This window comes from Eumetopias jubatus, unplaced genomic scaffold, assembly GCF_037043125.1.
Source record: "Eumetopias jubatus isolate StellerSeaLion01/CBP00866 unplaced genomic scaffold, mEumJub1_p1.0 scaffold_11, whole genome shotgun sequence".
NCBI lineage: Eukaryota > Metazoa > Chordata > Mammalia > Carnivora > Otariidae > Eumetopias > Eumetopias jubatus.
Genome location: NW_028274817.1, coordinates 38,483,790 through 38,503,179, shown reverse-complemented (window position 1 = coordinate 38,503,179; position 19,390 = coordinate 38,483,790). Strand labels below are relative to the sequence as shown.

At 44.8% G+C, this 19,390-nt stretch overlaps 1 protein-coding gene across 2 annotated transcripts in view; it reads left to right on the top strand.

Annotated features, from left to right (window-relative positions):
* Positions 1 to 19,390, top strand: part of MID2 (midline 2) — a 93,066-nt gene that overhangs the window by 17,142 nt on the left and 56,534 nt on the right. For both annotated transcript variants that reach the window (XM_028089763.2, XM_028089762.1), the window contains exon 3: positions 9,147 to 9,242. In XM_028089763.2, coding sequence (XP_027945564.1) covers positions 9,147 to 9,242 — 96 coding nt within the window. The remainder of the gene's footprint in view (positions 1 to 9,146; positions 9,243 to 19,390) is intronic.

Genomic DNA, 19,390 nt, shown 5'->3' with positions numbered 1-19,390 from the left:
AGGAATCCTACCTGTTCTTTAGTCCCCAGCTAAAACCCCACAAGGCCCACTCCAAAACACCCCAACTATCCCATAAATTCTTTGAGGCCAGGCACAATGTCTTTTATTTCTTCAGTATCCTCCTTAGTGCCTTGCACATATAGTATATGCTCAAGACATTCAAATGAATGGAACCTTTATAATGGATCTGCAGGAGGTATACCACCAGCGTCTATAGCTTGCTTTAGCTCTCATCTTATAAGACATAAATCTGTCTTGCCATTGTGACTACTTTAGAGGTCTGAAAAAAAAATCTTCTGTGGACTACTGATAATGTTAAAAACCAGAGTGCTAGAAGTATGGCATGTCCTTAATTTTAAGTGCCTATTCATTTGGATCCCTGAATTTTCCAACTGCCTAACCCTATGGTGACATCTGTATAAATCAGATGCAATTATTATAATTCTCTTTGAGAGTGATGTCTTCACATTTCCATGCCCATAGCCTGCCAAAAATATAGCTGATGAAAACCAGGGGGAATAGAGGAATTTCCTGAAAGGAATAAACAAGCACATTTTCTTTTTCTCATTACATTTCCACAAATTCATTACTACAAATAATTCTTAAATGCAGTTACATTTACATATCAGGGATCTTGTTGTTATAAAATATTACCTGGCACTACAGTAAGCTTTTCGTTATGGGAAAGTAAAGCGCACGCACACACACACACACACTCACCACCCCGCCCCCCGACACACAGAAAGAGAGGCTGAGACAGAGAGAGCTAAAGATTGCTAGACAAAGAGAAAGGAGATATGAGACTTGGAGAATGTTCAAAGGAAAGCCACAACGAGAGTTAAAAGGTTGGAAAATATGATATTCTAGAATCTTATCAGAGTTGATTACTTGCCCTTCTTCCTACTCAGTCACTCTGTCATCCACCCACCCATTCTCACTCAGCTACCACCTTCTCCCAGTCATTTGTCTGCTCACCCACTCGACACCCACTTCTGTCTGCCAAGACAGATACCCTCTCAACTTATCTACCACTGGGCCTTTGACTGTTTTGGAACCAGCATGACTATTAATATAAGAGAAAGAAAGAAATATCTTCATGAAGGCCTGGGTTGAGAGGGAGTATATTTGCATACATATGTATGTGTTGCCATATATGAGTGTGTGTATTTCTGCATGGCGGAGAAGCTGCGAATGATTCTGTTTGTTTGTCTATGTATATCTATAAACGTGTGTCACTGTGCATGAGGAGGAGAGAGTGTCTGTGTTCATCTTCTGTAGGCGTATCTGTAGGGAAGTCGGGTATGAGGATGCCATGCGCGTAAGGCCATGAATGTGGTCCCCCTAAGAAGGGTCATGGCCTCAGTAGAACCTATCCTGAGACTAAGGATCTCCCTAATAAATGAGCCATGTCATAAATTCTCATGATAAGAAGAGGCTTCAGTGAGGCCAGGTTGGGTTACTGTAGGTGAGGGAGCAGAAAAAGTTGTTTCTCCATTTCACTCACTTAGGTACCGAATCACAGTAGCAAAATACCATACAAGCAAAGCGTTTGGGTCCAGATTTGCACTCTCTACAGCATGGTGGTGGAGGTATGGGGGTGAAGGTAATACCTGGCATGGGGTTTCTAAACTAGCTAAACTAGCCTTCAACTCCTGATCATAAAATCATTCCTACTTGTGGATCTGGCTTCTCTGTGGTCTCATAATTGTCCACGACATGCTCCCCATTATTTATAATATGTATCAAATCTCTACGCATTTTGTGGGGGCAGGGGGGATAAAATGCATTTTATTCCATCTCGACTCAAACTGTGTGCTAAGACTCATCTGAACTCCTGTTCTTTTCCCTCTAATAATTATATGGAGTCTCTGGCTCTGTTCTCACATAGTATTAATGTGTTGGAAGGTATTTTCTATTTTTTTTATTGGTTTGAGAGCAGGCTTAGCAAGTGGATACTCCTATTATCTGCGCTGCTATCTCTCTGTTTTTTGTCATTTCTCTTGTCCCAAGTCTTCTCCTCACCACCATCTGCAAGGAGCTAACAATCGTCAGTCCGAGCACAATTTATGAAACTGTTGACTCAGAGATTGATTCCTGGGCAGATGAAAATCCTGTCTATTCTTATTGGGCAAAGGACATATTCCAGAAACATAATATAGGCGAGGAAAGATGAAGGAAAGAAGAATTATTAAGCCCAAAGACACAAAGTTGAAAGGGGGAAAATGTGATAATGACACGCAAGTTCTCAAAGGGTTGATGTAATGAGGTAATGTCTTGTTCTTTATCTCCCCTGAAGACAGAACAGATATTAACTTAAACTGTAGCACCAGGGATCGAGGCCAGGGATTCATTCATTCACTTAACAAACAATTCATGAACACTCATTTTGTTTACTGAACACTTCAACTGTTCAAGTCATCGTGGTAGGAGCTGGGGACACAGGAAATCAGGCACAGTCCCCGCCCTGCAGAGCTTTGAACTTACTAAGAGAGACAGATAAGTACATCAAAAATTCCAAAGCAGTATGGTAAGTGCCATGACAGAGGTGTGCACAGGACGCTCGGACACACAAAGGAAGAATTAAGGAAAGGGAGTCATGGGGCTCAAAACAGGGAATCATGAATGAATTAGTTGGAGAGGAGGGTCAAACTAGAGACTGTGAAGAACAAGTTGGCAGGACTTGGGTGAATGGCTGACTGTATGGTTACAGATGGTGGAGAGAAAGAATTAAAAAATGACTTTAGAGTAGGAGATGTCTTGAAGAATAGTGGTACTGGGGATAGAAATGGGGAAATTAGGACGGAGCTAGCAGTTTTGGTGGGATGATTTGACTTTAGCTTTGAGTTTGATATGATCGTGGGTCATTCAACATTCGTTCATTCATCAAACATTTACTGAACACCTATTGGATGCTAAGTACCAGAAAGGATGTTGGGGTTACGTTGATAAAGAGAGCACAGTCCCAGCCCTGGTGGAGCTTTCAGCTCACTGTGGGGAGACAGATAGTTAAGAACACAGTTATAAGACAGTGTGGTGAGTTCTATGACAGTGGAAGCACAAGGGATTGAGAGAGAGCATGGGAGGGACATCCATCAAAAGAGACTTTGGGCGGGTTTTTGGATGCCCTGTTGGGGGATGGGGATGGAGTAAGGGGCAGCCAGGGCTCTCGCAGAAAGAAAATAGTTTGCTCAAATATCTGGAGCAGGGAAAACATGGGGGTACTCTCAGAACTGAAAGGGCAAATGTTCTAGAAGGAGTTGAAATTCAGGCCTCTGTGGTGGCTGAAAGATCAGGGCTAGAGACGTAGATTGAGTGCCTTCAGCATGGAGGTAGAGTCATGCAGTGGTGAGCTGAGTGAGGGCTCAGGATTGAGCCTTGCACACTCAGCGTCTAGAAGGTAGACATGAAGGAAGAGCGTGTGAAAGGGGAAGGAGAGGATATTCACGAGAGGCAGGAACTGAAGAGGAATATTTCAAGTAGAATACAACATTGAGGACTCCAGGAAAGTAGAGTCGGCTTTGGCTCACTATTCTGTTATCCAAATAAAACACTGGATTTAGGTTTTTAGTACGGGTTTTCTTATAGAAGGTCCAAATAAAAATTGACACATTTAAGCTAGAGATTTAGCCATGCAATGCACCTGAGGAGAGGGGAAAGAAAAAAAAAATGCAGGATGGTTGGCGATAGCGTTCCTGATAAGGGCACTAGGGGAGTCATGGCTCTTTGCGGAATAATGTCAGAACATTCTGGAAAGAAGAGGGATGGCCTCCTGGTTCCCACCAGGGTGGGTTCACCTGGCTTGAGGACCAGTCTGGCTATTCTCCAATGAACTTCAGGTAGAGTAGAACTTGTGGATCGAGCATATCACCTGTATCTCATTCCGGGACATAGTCTGTATCTACACAACAGCAAATAAATGTTTGGGGAAGGAGTACACGCTGGCAGAAGGGGTGTGGGCTTCAGTTGGTGGACCAGATGGTGTGTTCTGCTGTTGAAAGGCCATATGTAATTGATATATAAAGTGACAGACTGAAGCAAAAGCAAAGTAAGTATTTTAAGACAAGCAGTTAAAAAAAGAAAGCAGAATGTGACCCCAAAAGTGTGCTAAGATTTTTGGTTACCGGCTTTTGGAATAGCTAGGAACATCAGTGAGCAGACAGGATGTCAGAAAAAAAGAGCATGTCGATAAATAGTCAAGGGGTCACTGGCTCAGATCATTTTTGAAGATGAAGTTGCCTTCTGTGAATTGGGAAGGCTCCAGGTTTGGGGTACATCGGCCTTTCTTCCCTTCCCTTCTCCTCCTGCATCCCCCAAAGGTCAATTCCCACATCAAAACAGTTGGGATCGCGTGTAGATTTAAATAACGTTCCCCTCATGCCTTCTAGAAAGCAAAAGAGTTTACAGGCATTTGGTGACAGTTCTACGTGTTTAAATAGAACAGGCAGAAAGGCATCACCCCTTTCTAGGCTTCAAGACGAACCGTGTCAGGTAGGGGGTGTATCAGTGTGCTCACGTATGTGTGAATACATGTGCCTTCATGGAGCATGGCAAGTGGCAATCGTGGTCGAGAGCATGTGCCATCAACGGAATGCCTGGCTTTAATGACGAGGCAGTGTTTTGACGGATAGCTTGGTTTCTTGAGGGAGCCAGCGAGAAAGTTACCTGAAACAACGTGTGTCTACAGAAATGGAGGGAAAAAAAAAACAAACCCAGCAACTGGGGCTCCTGGGTGGCTCAGTCAGTTAAGCGTCTGCCTTCTGCTGGGGTCACGGTCCCGGGGTCCTGGGATCGAACCCCGTGTCAGGCTCCCTGCTCAGCGGAGAGTCTGCTTCTCCCTCTCCCTCCCTCTCTCCCTCCCCCTCTCCCCCCTGCGCGTGCTCTTGCTCTCTCTCAAATGAATAAATAAAAAAATCTTTTAAAAACCCCAGTAATTATTTGAGAGGGCTAAAGAAGCCATTTCTTTTTATGGGATGCTGTCTGGAAGAACAGCCCATGCCTGGTATCTCAGACATGGCCAACATTCTCCTCTTTGTGAAGGGTAGAGCAGAACACAAAGAGGCCAAGTCTACATGATACAAATGAAGCGGAACTCAGATAAAAAACCGGCATCGGTGTTGACCGTCAGTTTAGCTCACTTGGGCCTTTTAAAACCTCAGTTATGCAAAGCAGCCAAGTATCCCCCTCACGTGGTGCTGCTTAGACCCGTGTAGAATTTCGTGAAGGCTGTAATGATGGAGTCATCTGGAGGTGACGAGGGGCTTAGTCTCATGCTGCACCCCCACCCTCTGAGCCCCACACAGGGGAAGCACAGAAGGACCCAGAGGTAACCTCCTGTGGCAGGAAATGGGAGCTTCATCCTGCTCCCCTGCCAACCTCCTGTTCCCCGTTTCCTCCCAGCAGATATCTCCATTCCAATCTCCCCTGCCACTCTGGCTCTCTCTTTGTCATGGTTCAGCTTTCTGAGAAAGCTACACTAACGAGGCCTGGACAGAGGGAGCCAGGCTCAGTGATTCACTGGACAGCACCAGAGAAGAACAAAACAAACGGGTGTTTCAAAACCAACCCGCAACAACACAACACCAGAAAGACGCGTTGAATTTTCCATAAGCAGACTGTACACACACACACACACACACACACACACACACACACACACACATATTCTCTTGGTCTACTTCGCCAGAATATAGGCAAGATAATTACTTGGCTAAATCAATGAAATCATTCGAGCCTACAGTGACCCCGAATTTCTAGTTCTAAATGATTCGCCATTGCCAGGCATGATAAGGAAGGGTGAAGAAATGGAATGCATACTTGCAGCAATTCTCCGTTTCCCTTTACATATGTTCATTATCGAGAATCAATTCCAGTTTGAGAGGAGGCTTTCATTCCTTGCAAATGAAGAGGAAGTGAGTAAGTAAATGTTCGGGGTTTTCCTCAAATTATGTCTCATAACGTAAGAAAACAGTGGCAAAAAGCCATCAGCAGATGGTGTTTTCATTAGCCAGAGATTTATTTTTCCAAGCATTTTCATATTAATGAAGTAAAGTTGAAATTAGAGTCATCTTGTCAGTTTTAGTTCTGTGGTGTTAAAATGTGCTGGCTTTCTGCAAATTGCTAGGGGGCTGAAGCAAAATAAGCATTTGCCATAATTTTTGATGGTAACCCAAGGTCCGTAGTCAAACCAGACCCCAAATTATGTGTTCAGCCCTAATTTTTGTTTTCCGTGGCTTTACAGAAGCTGCGAGTCTCAGTGCTGGGCCATAAATGAGGAACACACAGCAGGGGCACTTAGTCCTGCTTGACACTATGAATTATTTATAGGCTATTAGTTTCACGACAAGTGTTGCAACAGGTTGCATGGACTTGTTAGAAAACATTTTCCCCATGGAATCCTGTGTTTGAATGGAAACACATTACAGTCTGAAACACAGATTTCTAATACTGTATCTGCTCTGAGTTCATCAATCTACATTATATCTACCTCCTCAGTCCATATAGTCAATGGTGAGACATGGGATTTCCACGGGTCTAGGAATCTGGACCCCTGTGCTAGGAGAAGTCATAACTGATGGGGCCCATTGCCTGTGCCCACTGTCTAACCTAAGCTGGACAATTTCATCGTACCATAGGTCTGTCTTAGTCACCCCCCAAGCCAAATTTTTGAAGAGGAGTCCAGACGTGCCGCCTCCACATCGTCACTACTGAGGGACTCCCTAACTCTGTACCTTTTAGCATTTGCTTCCAAACCCCACTGAAACGCCTTTTTCAGAGGTCACCAGTGACTTCTAATTACCAAATCCGACTGCTTTTTCTTAGTCCTCCTATTTCTTGCCCTCTCTGCATAGCGGACAGGGACAAGTCCTTTCTCGAAACGTGTTTCTCTCGATTATCCTCTCAGCTTGGCCCAGACCTGCAGTACCAATGGCCTTGAACATCACAGCTTCCTCTGAACCAGTGTCCCTGCCCCTAGGCTCTCCTGTTTCAGTCTGCCCTACGTTATTGCTGGTAGGTTGAACTCATAAATGCTGCCCAGATTATGTCATTGTCTTGCTCCAAAGCCTTTGGCAAGTCCCCACTGCTAAAAAATAAAAATAGGTACAAAATCCCCACTTAGGCATTCAAGACCTTCAAAACAGGACCTCCAGCTGCATTTCCAACCTTGCCCCCCACTACTCTCTTGTACCCTCTGTTCTAGCCAAATTCAACTTCTCTTCCCCGAACACGTCCTTATACTTTATTCCCTTTCACTCACATTATTCGTTGTGTATGGAACACCCTGTCCTCCTTCATTTCTGTTTGTTAAAATTTGCCTTGTCCTTCAAGACCCACTTTCGTTTCCCCTCCTCTTTCTCTTGGAATTCACTGCCCCCTCACCAGAGCAGGTATCTGATCTCTGAACTTCTGCCATTTTTTTGTCTCGTGACATCTACTTAGCTTAGAGATCATGTTCAAATCAACAGTTGCTGCCCTTCTTTCTCCCTTCTTCACTCTCTTTGCCCTTGCTAAGGAGAAGGCCACGGATGGAGACGGTTGGGGAGTTAAAGAGGGCCAGGGGAGACCCTGTGCCCAAGCCAAGAACAGTGGAATAAATGGGGGAAAGTGACTTCCACGGGAATAAAGCCAAAGAAACCAAGGGAGATCTGGCAAGAAGGGGAGCAAAACTTAAGCTGGTTCTCATAATCCAGTTTGAGAACAAGTGACATCAGACTGCCCATCCTAGAAATACATATATCCATGGGAATACATCCTCTGGGATGGACTTATGGGCCAGTGCCAAGAATACTAAGGAGCCACAGCTACTTAGTAGACAAGAAAGGGGCCAAGTACATGAGTCCTCTCCCCATTCCTCCATTCCCTCCTATCAAAAACATGAACTTTGGACAACTACAAACCGTAGGAGCCATGGAGACAGCAATGAAGTGATGTACACAACCAAGGGAAGGAATGTTAGCAGAATAAGGGCCAGAAGTTGGGGTATTACATTGGAACAGACTTGGTGGGGGTGTGGGGATGGTGAGTGAGAGAGGAGTGGATTTTGGGACTGGTCCTAGAGGAAAAGCCACCAGAGCTGAGGACTTGGGAATGGGGAGGAATATAAAAGCCCATTATCAACCTACCGTGAATAACATTCTGTTTTCTTCACATAAGGAATGGGAGGGAGTAGCTTGCGCAACTGGAAATACACTAAGAGTTCTGAGTACTGTTGTACTCCTGTTATTTTAAACAGATTTGCAAAGTGCTTCTCCTGTGTACCAGAAAGGATCTATGTACCAGTAAGCAATGATAAGCAATGGATGTCCTACCTTGATACACCAGGTGTCACGTTTTTGAAGTCTATCGTCTCCATGGGCTATTCCTTAGGGCCAAAAAAGGGAAGCTGTGAGATACAATGCTCTATTTTGACGAACCTCACAGTTAAAATACTGTCTTTTTTTCCCCTGAAGGAACCTACTGATAAATCTAAAATGTTTCCAAGGGGAAAAAAAAAAAAAAAAAACCCGAGAAAAAAAAATCATGAATACTGGGGAAAGGCTGTGACTGAGGCTAGAGAACTGGGTTCTAGGCCCAGCTTTGTCATCTACTAATTGTAGGACTGCAAAGAACACTTTACCCCCATTCTGAAGCTCAGTTCTCATCTGTAAAATGCTGACATATCCTACCTCATGGATTGTTGTGGTTATTAAATGTTGTATATGAAATTGCCTAGCAGAGTGTCTGGCAAGTACTATTTGTTCAATAAATTATGGTTCCCTTAGTCTACTCATCTGTAAAAGAGAGGATAATACCTCTTCTCCTTATGTCATTGGATTACTATGAAGGCAAAATGAAATACTATGAAATACTTTAAAAAGTTAAAAATATTGTAGAAAACATAAAGTCGCCTTAACATTAAATTCCTATATCCACAAAGTCATGAATGTCATCTTTTCTCCAATAATGAGAGCCTGGACCAAATGCACAGTGTTATTCATTAGCACCTAGAACAGTGCTTGGCCCACAGCAAGTGCTCAATGAATCTTTGAAATGTTTGCCAACTGACTGAATGATCTCCACATGATATTGGTTCTTAAGCTCATTGAACCTTTCTTATTTTTTCCCCTCTTCCCTGTTTCCCTCTGGCTTCATACTCTCGGGGATGGCAGCAAACTCTGGAGATGAACCTCACCAACCTGGTTAAGCGCAACAGTGAACTAGAAAATCAAATGGCCAAACTAATACAGATCTGCCAGCAAGTTGAGGTACGTAACAGAAACTTTTGCAATTCTTTCAGAGGACCCGGATCAGGCGATCCTTGGGGGGACACTTGAGCCTTGTCAAGAGTGTAGCTCAGCCATTTGGAGTGAAGGGCTGAATGATAGTTCTAGGAAGTCTCATTCCCTTAAGATGCTTGTTCCAAGAAGAGTGTCAGATGGCTATTGTTTGAACAGAAATAGGTGGGTGGTGGCCATGAACTGGGGAGACAGCAGTCCAGGGGGTAATCCGTTCTTTCCAAGTGGCAGGCAATATGAGAATCCAACATGCAGTGTGTTTCTTCTTTCATTAAACTGGACATCTTAGCTCCCTAAAGAGATCCCTGGGGTGTCACAGGGGCATCTGGGAATCCTGGGTCCTTGGAGTCGGGCGAGGTTCGTTCCGGGCAGTATTGTGTCTGTGAGAGTACTTATCAGGATTGCTTCTCCTGTCCCTAGCCTCTCCTCCCTTTGTCCCCACGCACCTCCCTTGATCCTCACTCATCACCGTCCCACTTGCTCTTGTCATCAACAAATGCTCTCTGTGTTCAAGTTGTCTGAACTGTAAAGTGTCATACAAGTCTAAAGTTTTTGAAACCTCTTACCTACGTCAAGGTGACATCAAAGAGCAGAGCTTACAAGAGGAGTCAGTCTTTTCATAAGTGGCTGTAATAAAAGAAAGCTGTTACTTCTCTTTCTTTCTCAAGAGCACAGGACTTCAGCTGTAGCGTTTGGTTTTTGTGTTGGTTTTGTTGAAGAGGCAGCGGTAGGGCTTCAAGTCTAAAGCGGGTCAGGTAAAATGTTATAGCACTCTTCCTGGGCAGTGATTGGACAGAAATGTTTCTAATTCTATTTATAATCTCATGGTCTAGTTTTAACCTTACTTGCGTGACAGATAAATGTAGTGGTTCAAGTTAAATCCCACCTAGGGTTTTCTACTTAAGGGAGTGTGAGAATCTTCTAGTAAGAAAAAGAATCCTCTTATACGAGTAAGCACTCCTAATTGTTTGGATGTCTTCAAGTCTTGCATTTCTTAAAGTAGGGTGTACTTGGATGATGAGCATACCATAGCAATTTAATCCGTGCTAGGCACTTTGTTTGTGGAAGAGAGTGGTGCTTTATGGAGGGTGCAGAGAACACCAGTTAAACTCAGGGGTGAGATTGTGGAAATGTAGCAGGACATTTAGGGAGAAGCCCAAGGAAATGGAAAGAAAGAACCCTGGAAGGTAAGTTACAAAATGGGGCTCTAGACTTGACGCTGCCATTAACCGGTGGTATGAATTTGAGTAAGTCACTTAACCTCTCCGCTTCAGGGTCCTTACCTGTAAAGTAAGGGGTTGAACTGACTCCCTGACCTTCGATGTGTCTTCCAGATTTCAGGGGTCATGATTCTGCGAACGGTTACTTTCTTTATTCTCTTCTTTGGTCTTTGATTTCGTCCTTTACTACGTGCGGGGAGAAACAAAGCAGAAGGCATTTTAGAGTGCTTTTCAGCTAGTCGAACTCTGTTCCACTCTATCAAAGCTTCTGATTATGCTGTTAGATTACAGTATAAGAAACCCACACTAGTGGAGAGACAAGGAAGTATTGTAAGCAGGAGACAAGATAAGGGATCCCTTGGCTTAGAATTCTCATGGTTGAGGGTGGGGTAACAGCTATAGTGAATAAAACGTGGTTAGAAATTATAATTATCACCTTCCTCATTCTCATCAAAAAGACTATTAAGTATAGTGTAAGTTGTAGTCAAATTAGCAAAGTAAGCAGTTTGTTTTCATTGCTTATTTGCCCTGAGACCTCTCTAACATCTCATCATCCCACCCCTGGGCAGTTTATCACTCTGACCAGCCTCACCCAAACAGAACCCGGTTCCAGCCCTTCCCAGCCCACTGCACCAATCAGACCTTTGTATTCAGGGCCCCACTCTTTTCAAGCAGCGAGGAGCTAGTCTCATAAAACAATGCATCATTGTGTTCATAGAGGAGGACTCATTCTGGCCCTCTAGGTAACAGGCAATGTTTTAACAGTGCCTTTCTGAAGTCAGTATTTGGGCTTGAGCCTTGCAGGAGATGACACCAGTGCTGCCAAATATAAGCCAAGTGGGAGGGAAGAGCAGCCCCATGATGAACCAGCAAAGGGGCGGGGGGTTAAGAGGCTCCCTTAGAGATGCTCGTTAAATCCCTTGCGTAGGCCGCTGTCTGCTCGGGCACACAAAAGGTCACCTTTTGCTAATACTTACTTAGGCACAGCTTTGTACCAGGTACAAAGAAAACAGCATGGGTGGGCACAGTATCTGCCTTCGGAAGGCTTACACACTGCGCAAACCCACCCCGATACGGATATACACATGCGGGCCATAGAGACAATGGAATAAAAATGTTAACCGACGGTTGGCAAAGAACCATGAGATCCGGCATTACATGTCAAGGGTGAGAGTGTATTTGGGGAGTTATCTCCATAGGCGCTCCAGTTTAGGATTCTTTTTTTATTTTTTTAAAGATTTCATTTATTTGACACAGAGAGAGACACAGCGAGAGAGGGATCACAAGCAGGGGGAGTGGGAGAGGGAGAAGCAGGCTTCCCACTGAGCAGGGAACCCGATGCGGGGCTCGATCCCAGGACCCTGGGACCATGACCTGAGCTGAAGGCAGACGCTTAGCGACTGAGCCACCCAGGCGCCCCCAGTTTAGGATTCTATCTTTGACAGGAACCCTGCAAGATGGCTTATGGAAGAGTGTGGCTGTGCTCTATGACATCATCCCTTCTGAAAGGTTGGGATGTGCCCTGAACTTCCCCATAATAATAGGGTGAGTCCAGGGTACTTATTATACTCATTCAGCGCAGAGCCTGTGTGTCCAGACGGCTTTGGAACAAGCCCCGGGATTAGAAATGCAGCTAAAGAAGGGACTTGAGACTTCATAAATGCTTATAAATACTTTATACAATGAAATAAATAGTAGGAGACTGGTTGTCATGAGAACCGGACACTAAAGGGTGATGTGAATTTTTTTTTTTCTTATTCTATCGAATCCAGCTTTGTCTATAAGGAATGACTCTATTTGCAGTGTGAACCAGGCCTTTCACGTTGGGCGGGGGTGGAGGATACCAGCGAAGGCACTTCTGAGAAAACTGGAATAGGGCTATTTTCCTGCCAGACCTGTTCCCCTTCCTTATTGTCTGCAAATGTTTTTGTCGCAGATTGACTTTTCATAAAGTGGCCGTAAATACTGCCTCTCTCCTGGTTCTTTCTTCTTGTTCTCTGTTCTCCCCAGAAAGTAAACAAGGCTGCAGTCTTCCTATTATTACAGAAACAGAGATTAGGATCACCACAGATTTGTTAGCTGAATTCCTTAGTAAGTCAGCCTGTTCCAGTTGCTGCCCAGCTTCCAGAATTCAGGGGATAGGCAGTTGGAAACTGTTTTTTTTTTTTTTTTTTGGTTGGGGCTGGAGAGCATGGGAAGGAGGCAGGAGCAGAAGGAAGAGTCCTTTAATCTGGTTAAGGGAGGGCCATGCTTTGACCCCCCCCCCCACTCTGGCCACTTGATCTCTATATATAGTTCTTTGTCCTTTCTCATCAGGCATCCTTTGTTTACATTTCCAAAGGAAATCTCTGTTTAATGCATAGCCAAGGGAAAATGTATACCAACAGATGAATATTTCCTCTTGGTTTCCAAGACCGTGCCGTTTTGTGAATAACAAGCATTCCTGAAGATATTGAGGGGAAGAAAAATAGTTAAGTACTTGGGGATCGGTCAGTTGACAACAAAGCGTTTCTTGAGCCAACACTGCGTACTCAGTGCAGTGGGCAATTTGGGAACTATAAAAGAAACATATGCTGTTGCTGGCCTCCTGGAACTTTTGAGTCTAGCTAGGGAAAATACAGTTTCTAGTAAGAAAGAGAAGCATTTAGGAAGCAGCACGCAGTGTAGGGAAGGTAGCCTTTCCGTTTTTACTTCTTTAGCGTCGTTGGTAAGTGTCAGGGAACTGAGCCCACGAAAGCACCTTCCTGGATATTTTGTGTGGCATCTGTTTACAACAGTCCAATGGGTTAGTCCATCCCAGAAGTCCCATGGGCAGATTGATTTCTTTCTGGTCCTTCTCAAGCCTTTTAAGGAGCTGGGTGGCTTCCCTTAGCTCGGTCTTAGCCTCAGTTGCTTTCAGAAGTCTTACTGTAGGTGGCTCGGCGTTCTCCCCCCTTTCTGCCCGTATCACGTGCTGACAGGGTATTTGGCTTGTGAAGGGCAAGCAGCGATGCCTAACTGCTTCTCCAAGCAGAAAAATAGGTGTTTGAACGGGAATTAATTTTTAAAAACCACGCTTCTGTGGATGATTTCAGCAGATGCTCCTTAAAACGATTTAGAGTGGTGGAGCTAGGAGCAAGAATCGAATCGAAAGCATTAAAGCACAAATCTGTTGGTTGGAAGAGTCTTCTCCAAGCCCCGAGGACATGATGAAATGAAGGCGTGAGTAGAGTGAAGTCAGTGTAATCAGGGAAAATCTCATAGAGAAAATGCATTTTAGCCAAATGTTTAGGGAGGAAAAATAAATGACTCCCTCTGCCAAGACAGAGAGCGGAGAGGCATTAGAGGAGGTGGAAAAGAGCCTGTCATATGGGCAAAATGGTATGCTACGCCCTGGGTGGACACTGGGTAGACAGAGATAAATAGGAAATGGTCCCTGCCCTCAACTCAAGGGAGCTTACCTGACAGGTAAAATGTCAAATACAGTGTGAAGTGGTAATTATTGTAATGAAGGTAAGTGCAAGATGACAGGCTAGCGTGGAGAAAGAAACACCTAAGTCTGCCCAAGGGACTTAGGAAAGATGGCAGAATGGAGATTAAAAAAAAAAATCGAGTTCTCTCGAAATAAGTGTTGAATTTTGCCAATGAGAGTGAGGTAAGGTAGTGAAGGGGACCCCATGCAAGAACACGGAAGGGTAAAGAGCACAGAGATGTGCAGGGCACGTCTTGGTTCAGCCAGAATGTGAAAGGTGAGACTCATTCATTGCAAGAGGTGAGTGTGGAGTCCCACGGGCGAGGGCCTAAATAATGAAGGGCCCTGTAGGCCATACGTAGGTATTTGGACTTTGTCCTGAAGACTCTGGAGAGCCATGGAAGGATTTAAAGCAGGGGAATAACTGGATAAGACCTGCATTTCAGGACTGCTCTGTTGTAGTGCCCCCACCCCCGATGGAGCAGGGGTCAAAGGTCAAAGGTGAAGGCAAAGAGACCACTTTGGTGGCTTTTTACTGATGCAGGGAGAGACAAAGGCCCAACCTAAGGTAGTGGTAGTAGGGTTAGGGAGGAGGGGATACATTCAAAACACTTTTGGGAGGTAGAATCAGTATTACTTGGTGATCAGTTAGATGCAGTGGGTGAAGGGGTGAAGAGAAGAGTAGGATGATCCCCAGGTTTCTGTCTTGGGTCGCTGAATGGATGTGTCAACTTTTAACTAAGTCAGGAAACACAGATGGAGGTCTTTTTAGACACGAGAGGTTTGTCACGCTGTGAGCCAGATAGTCAGGTAAGAAATGCCTAGTAGGCAGCTGTCTGACTGGATCTGGAGGTCAGGAGTGAGGTCTGGGGAAGTGAAAAAGACCTAGGACTCATCAGCACCTAAGTAGCACATAAAGCCACGGAGAAAGTCTAGAACGAGAAGGCCCGGGACAGATCAGCCCAATTGTGTGTTACGCAGAGTACAACGACAAACCGACCTTCCCGAAATAAATGGAGAGTGTGGAGCTTTTCATGAGATTACTGAGGAATGGTGTGCCTTTAAAAAATTTTTAAATATCAGAGGGGCACCTGGGAGGCTCAGTCAGTTACAAGTCTGACTCCTGGTTTTGGCTTAGGTCGTGATCTCAAGGCTGTGAGATCGAGCCCTGCCTCAGGCTCTGCGCTCAGCGAGGAGTCCGCTTGAGTTTGTCTCTCCCTCTCCCTCTGCCCCTCCCACCTGTGTGCTCTCTCTCTTTAAAAAATAAATATTTAAAAAAAATTTACGGGGCGCCTGGGTGGCTCAGTTGGTTAAGCGTCTGCCTTTGGCTCAGGTCATGATCTTAGGGTCCTGGGATTGAGCCCCATATTGGGCTCCCTGCTCAGCGGGGAGTCTGCTTCTCCTTCTTTCTCTACCCCTCCACCTGCTCATGCTCACTCTCTCTGTCTCTGTCTCTCTCTCAAATACATAAATAAAATTTTTTAAAAATTTAAATATCAGAAGTAAGTGATTCATTTGTGCAAACAGTCAACATTTTAGGAATTACCTTCATACAGACTATAATAAGTAACACTTAATGAAGATTTCCTATGTTCCAGGTGAGCACTTTATATATGTAAACTCATTTCATCCTTCCAACAACTCTTAAACACTATTATTACCCCTGCTTTACAGGTAAAACATTAAGATACAGAGGGATTGAAGTGATTTTACCAAGGTCATGCTGCTAGTAGGTAACAGAGTAGGGGTTTGAATCCAGTCCCTTTAGCTCCAGAGCCTGGGCCCCTAACCACCCCGCTGTGCTTCCTTTGGCAAAGCCAAGGTACACACCGCTTGGCTATCTCTTGTCCATCACCAGTGGTTCCTGACCCATCGTGAGGATGATTTGGAGTCAGGGGTGTGAGTGAAGGATGTGAACGCCGGAGGAGAGCAAAGGAGAAATGAAAAACAGAAGGGAGGAGGGACACCGTCCAAACGGAGGATCACAACAGCAAAGGAAGAGAAGGCTTCACGGTGTGGAAGGTTTGGTAGAGTCCATTGGAGTAGTAGCAACATCATACGGGAAGGTATCATTAGTGACCTCTGGGAGAGAGGGTTCAGTGGAAAGGTGAGGATGGAAGACAGACTCAGAGAGGTCAAGGAGATAGTCAAGTTGTAAGGAAATGCAGACCACCAGGAGTTTGATAGCAAAGGTGAAAAAAGGATTCGAGTGGTAGTTATTAACCTTTTGAAGTGCAGAACAATCCGACTCACCCCCCCACACACATAAACTCTAGTCGTTTATTCTGTGACCGGGCAGCTAGTAATAGGAGTCACTAGATCCACTCTGACTCACACCGCCCATGCTTCATTTCTCCTCCTCACTTGGCTTCCAGCCACCTTTCCAGCCCAGGGCCCTCTTGCCCAGCTCCAAAGCCTCAGTTTCTACAATTCCGTCCTTCCAGAAATGGTATATAGGTTCTGGGATGCAGCGTGCCATGGTAGGTTTGCAGCTGGGCAGACAGGAGTCATGCTTGCTGTTGTAGCCTTGGACGTGTAACTACTCTGCGCTCGCTTTCATCCTCTGTAGGGCTTAGACTAATCATATCTTGAAGGGAAAGGTAGTACATGCAAAGCACTTGCTACTGTGCCTGGGATAGTCAAGGCTCAATAAATGGTAGTAGCAGTTGTTGGTGTAGTGAGAGGAGTAGGGGTAGTAACAGGAGCGGGGCTGTTAGCAATAGTAGTACTTAGTGATATTTCTGGGCACCACACCTTTGCCAGAGATTCCTCTCCCAGACCTCAGGACTTCTAGAGGTATTTATCTTTATTTCCGAGGGTGGGGAGGACAGTGATTCCTGAATGCGCACCATCAATTTCAAATTTAACGTACATGAACTAGAACGCTCCTTGGGAAGGAGGGTGTAGTGAAGTGCAGCACTAAAAATGCCGGGAATCTCAGCCATGTGACCCTAGTCAATAACCCATCAACAACTTGCGAAGGTGGTACAGTAAAAAGGGATCTTGTGCTCAATAAGCTGCTCATTTTCAGTTACTGAATTAAATTTTACCTAGTGGGGAAAAAGTTCACTGCCCTTCTGCAAGAATATCTAAGGGAGTCTTTAAGTTGATACTTAGGTAAACTTGCCTGTTATCGGGCCCATATTCCTCTTGATTACTGCCTGTAAGCCAAGGCAAAATAAATACATAAACTAATAAATAAAATTAAAAAAAATAGAAAAAAGAACACTTTTAGGGAGGGACACATACTGTCATTTCTAGTGATTTTAAAAAGAGAGCGTTCTTTGGGATTTTTAGAATGTTTATTAGCCAAAATGTTCTGTATTTTTGTGAGAGATCACAGAGCAAGTGGAGCCGACTTAACAGCTCCTGAGGAAGATTTGGGCTAGTAGCACCTGGTGAGAATAAAATAGCTATTTTGAAACCAACGTGGAATTACAGGTGGAAAAAACGATTTCCATGAACAATAAAACGTTAAGTGCATAGTGACCTAGCCAGTCTATTCATTTATACCACTGAAATGATTAATTCAGAGTATTACATCCAATCCTATTAAGTGTATGGCAATTGACATTTAATATAGATGAAAAACCTAAATCAACTGTGGAAATCCAAGGTGTGCGCAGAGCCTATTTTTATACTAGGAAAGCAAAGGCTTTATGATTTTTCAGTCATCTAAAGTATTCCATTCTTTTTCAAACATACTTTTTGACAATTCTTGCTAAATTCCAGCAAAATAGAAAATTCGAGGACGTAACTGCTACATTTGAAACATTTGGAGGGTATGGACACATGGCAGGGTTGTAAGGATAAAATGGGTTAGGATTAATACTGTTTTTCCTCTCCTCCTCCCCCACATCTGTAGGGCATCTAGGCTCTCTGGTGTACTCATGTTTTCATAGTCAAAACAGTTCATAGAGGCACACACTCTCGTTCTGTTTTTGCACTTTCTTTGGCGCAATGAAGCTCATTTTATAGCCCCATTTCCCATCTGCTGCCTTCCCCCTCCAGTTCCCGTTTCTCAGTGTTCAAATTCCAGGTTACTCACCGAATGACCAGAACACCTGTCTAATTTTGGACCCCCTCCTGGCTCTGCTCTTTGCACAGCCCACCCAGGTTCCCCACGTCCAGCATGCCCTTGGAAGGTTGGTGGAATTCTAATAATTCAAGCGAAAGTCCTGTCAAGCCCACTCTGTACCTTTAAATGTTTCCAGTTCTACCCCGACCTCCAATCTCTCTTGCCTCAATCCAACCCCCCAAAAGACCAAACCAAGCCAAAACAAAGACAAAAAGCCCCCGTAAAATGAAAATAGCCACCACCACTAAACAGACATGCACATAGCCATTGAGATGCCCTTTCTGGGGCGCCTGGGTGGCACAGTCGGTTGGGCTTCTGCCTTCAGCTCAGGTCATGATCTCAGGGTCCTGGGATCGAGCCCCGAGCCCCGAGCCCCACGTCGTCTGGGCTCCCTGCTTAGTGGGGAGTCTGCTTCTATCTCTCTTTCTGCCCTTCCCCCACTCATGCGCGAGTGCGCGTGCATGCTCTCGCTCTTTCTCAAATAAATAAAATCTTCAAAAAAAAAGAAAGAAAGAAAAAGAAAGAAAGAAAGAAAGAAAGAAAGAAAGAAAGAAAGAAAGAAAGAAAGAAAGAAAAATGCCTGTCTAGAGAAGTCTAGCTGTGTGATAGGGTGAGCAGGCATTGGGAATGGGAAAGAATCCTAATTGAATCATATGTGCCGGGCTCTATGCTAGAGGCATTCTTGTCCCTGATCCCACTTTGTGTTGGTGACAACCCCATGATACCATTGGTGGCACTCTTGTTTTACAAGTGATGCACCCGAGGATGAGAGAAGTTAGATGCTTTTTTACTCCATTAAATAGCTCTAGAGGCATAGATGGTCTCTTCGGAAGCCCGGTCCATGGCAAGCCTCTCAGGTACGGATCTTTGAGAGCCCGGAGCAGCTCTGTCCTCACAGCCCTTGGCGGGGTAGGAAGCAGAGGAAGGATTGCCACTCGAGTTGGCAGAGGGAAGCAGGAGCGTCCACCACTCAGGCACTTTTACTTGCTCAGATTATTTTTGTGCTGTGAGACCCAAGTGAGGGGTGAAAATCGAGCGGGGTAGCTCCAGGTTGCCGACACGGACCCGAGTCACACGGGCAGTTTACTGTGGGACCTGCACTTCCTTCCGGAGACTGCTTGGTGGGGTCCTCCTCCCGGGCTTGTGCATGAGCGTGTTGCCAGGTAAAAGCAGTCTCCGTGCCACACATGTTTCTCTTAATAGTTACAAAAGAGGTTGACAGCAAGATGTACTCTCAAAAGCGGACTTAATGTTACCACATTTAAACAGCCTGTGAGTAAATACAATACCCCAATGACTGCAAATACATAGATTTCCTCAGAAAAAGAGTGGGTGCATTGTTACTCTTAATGGTGGATCCGTGTCCTTT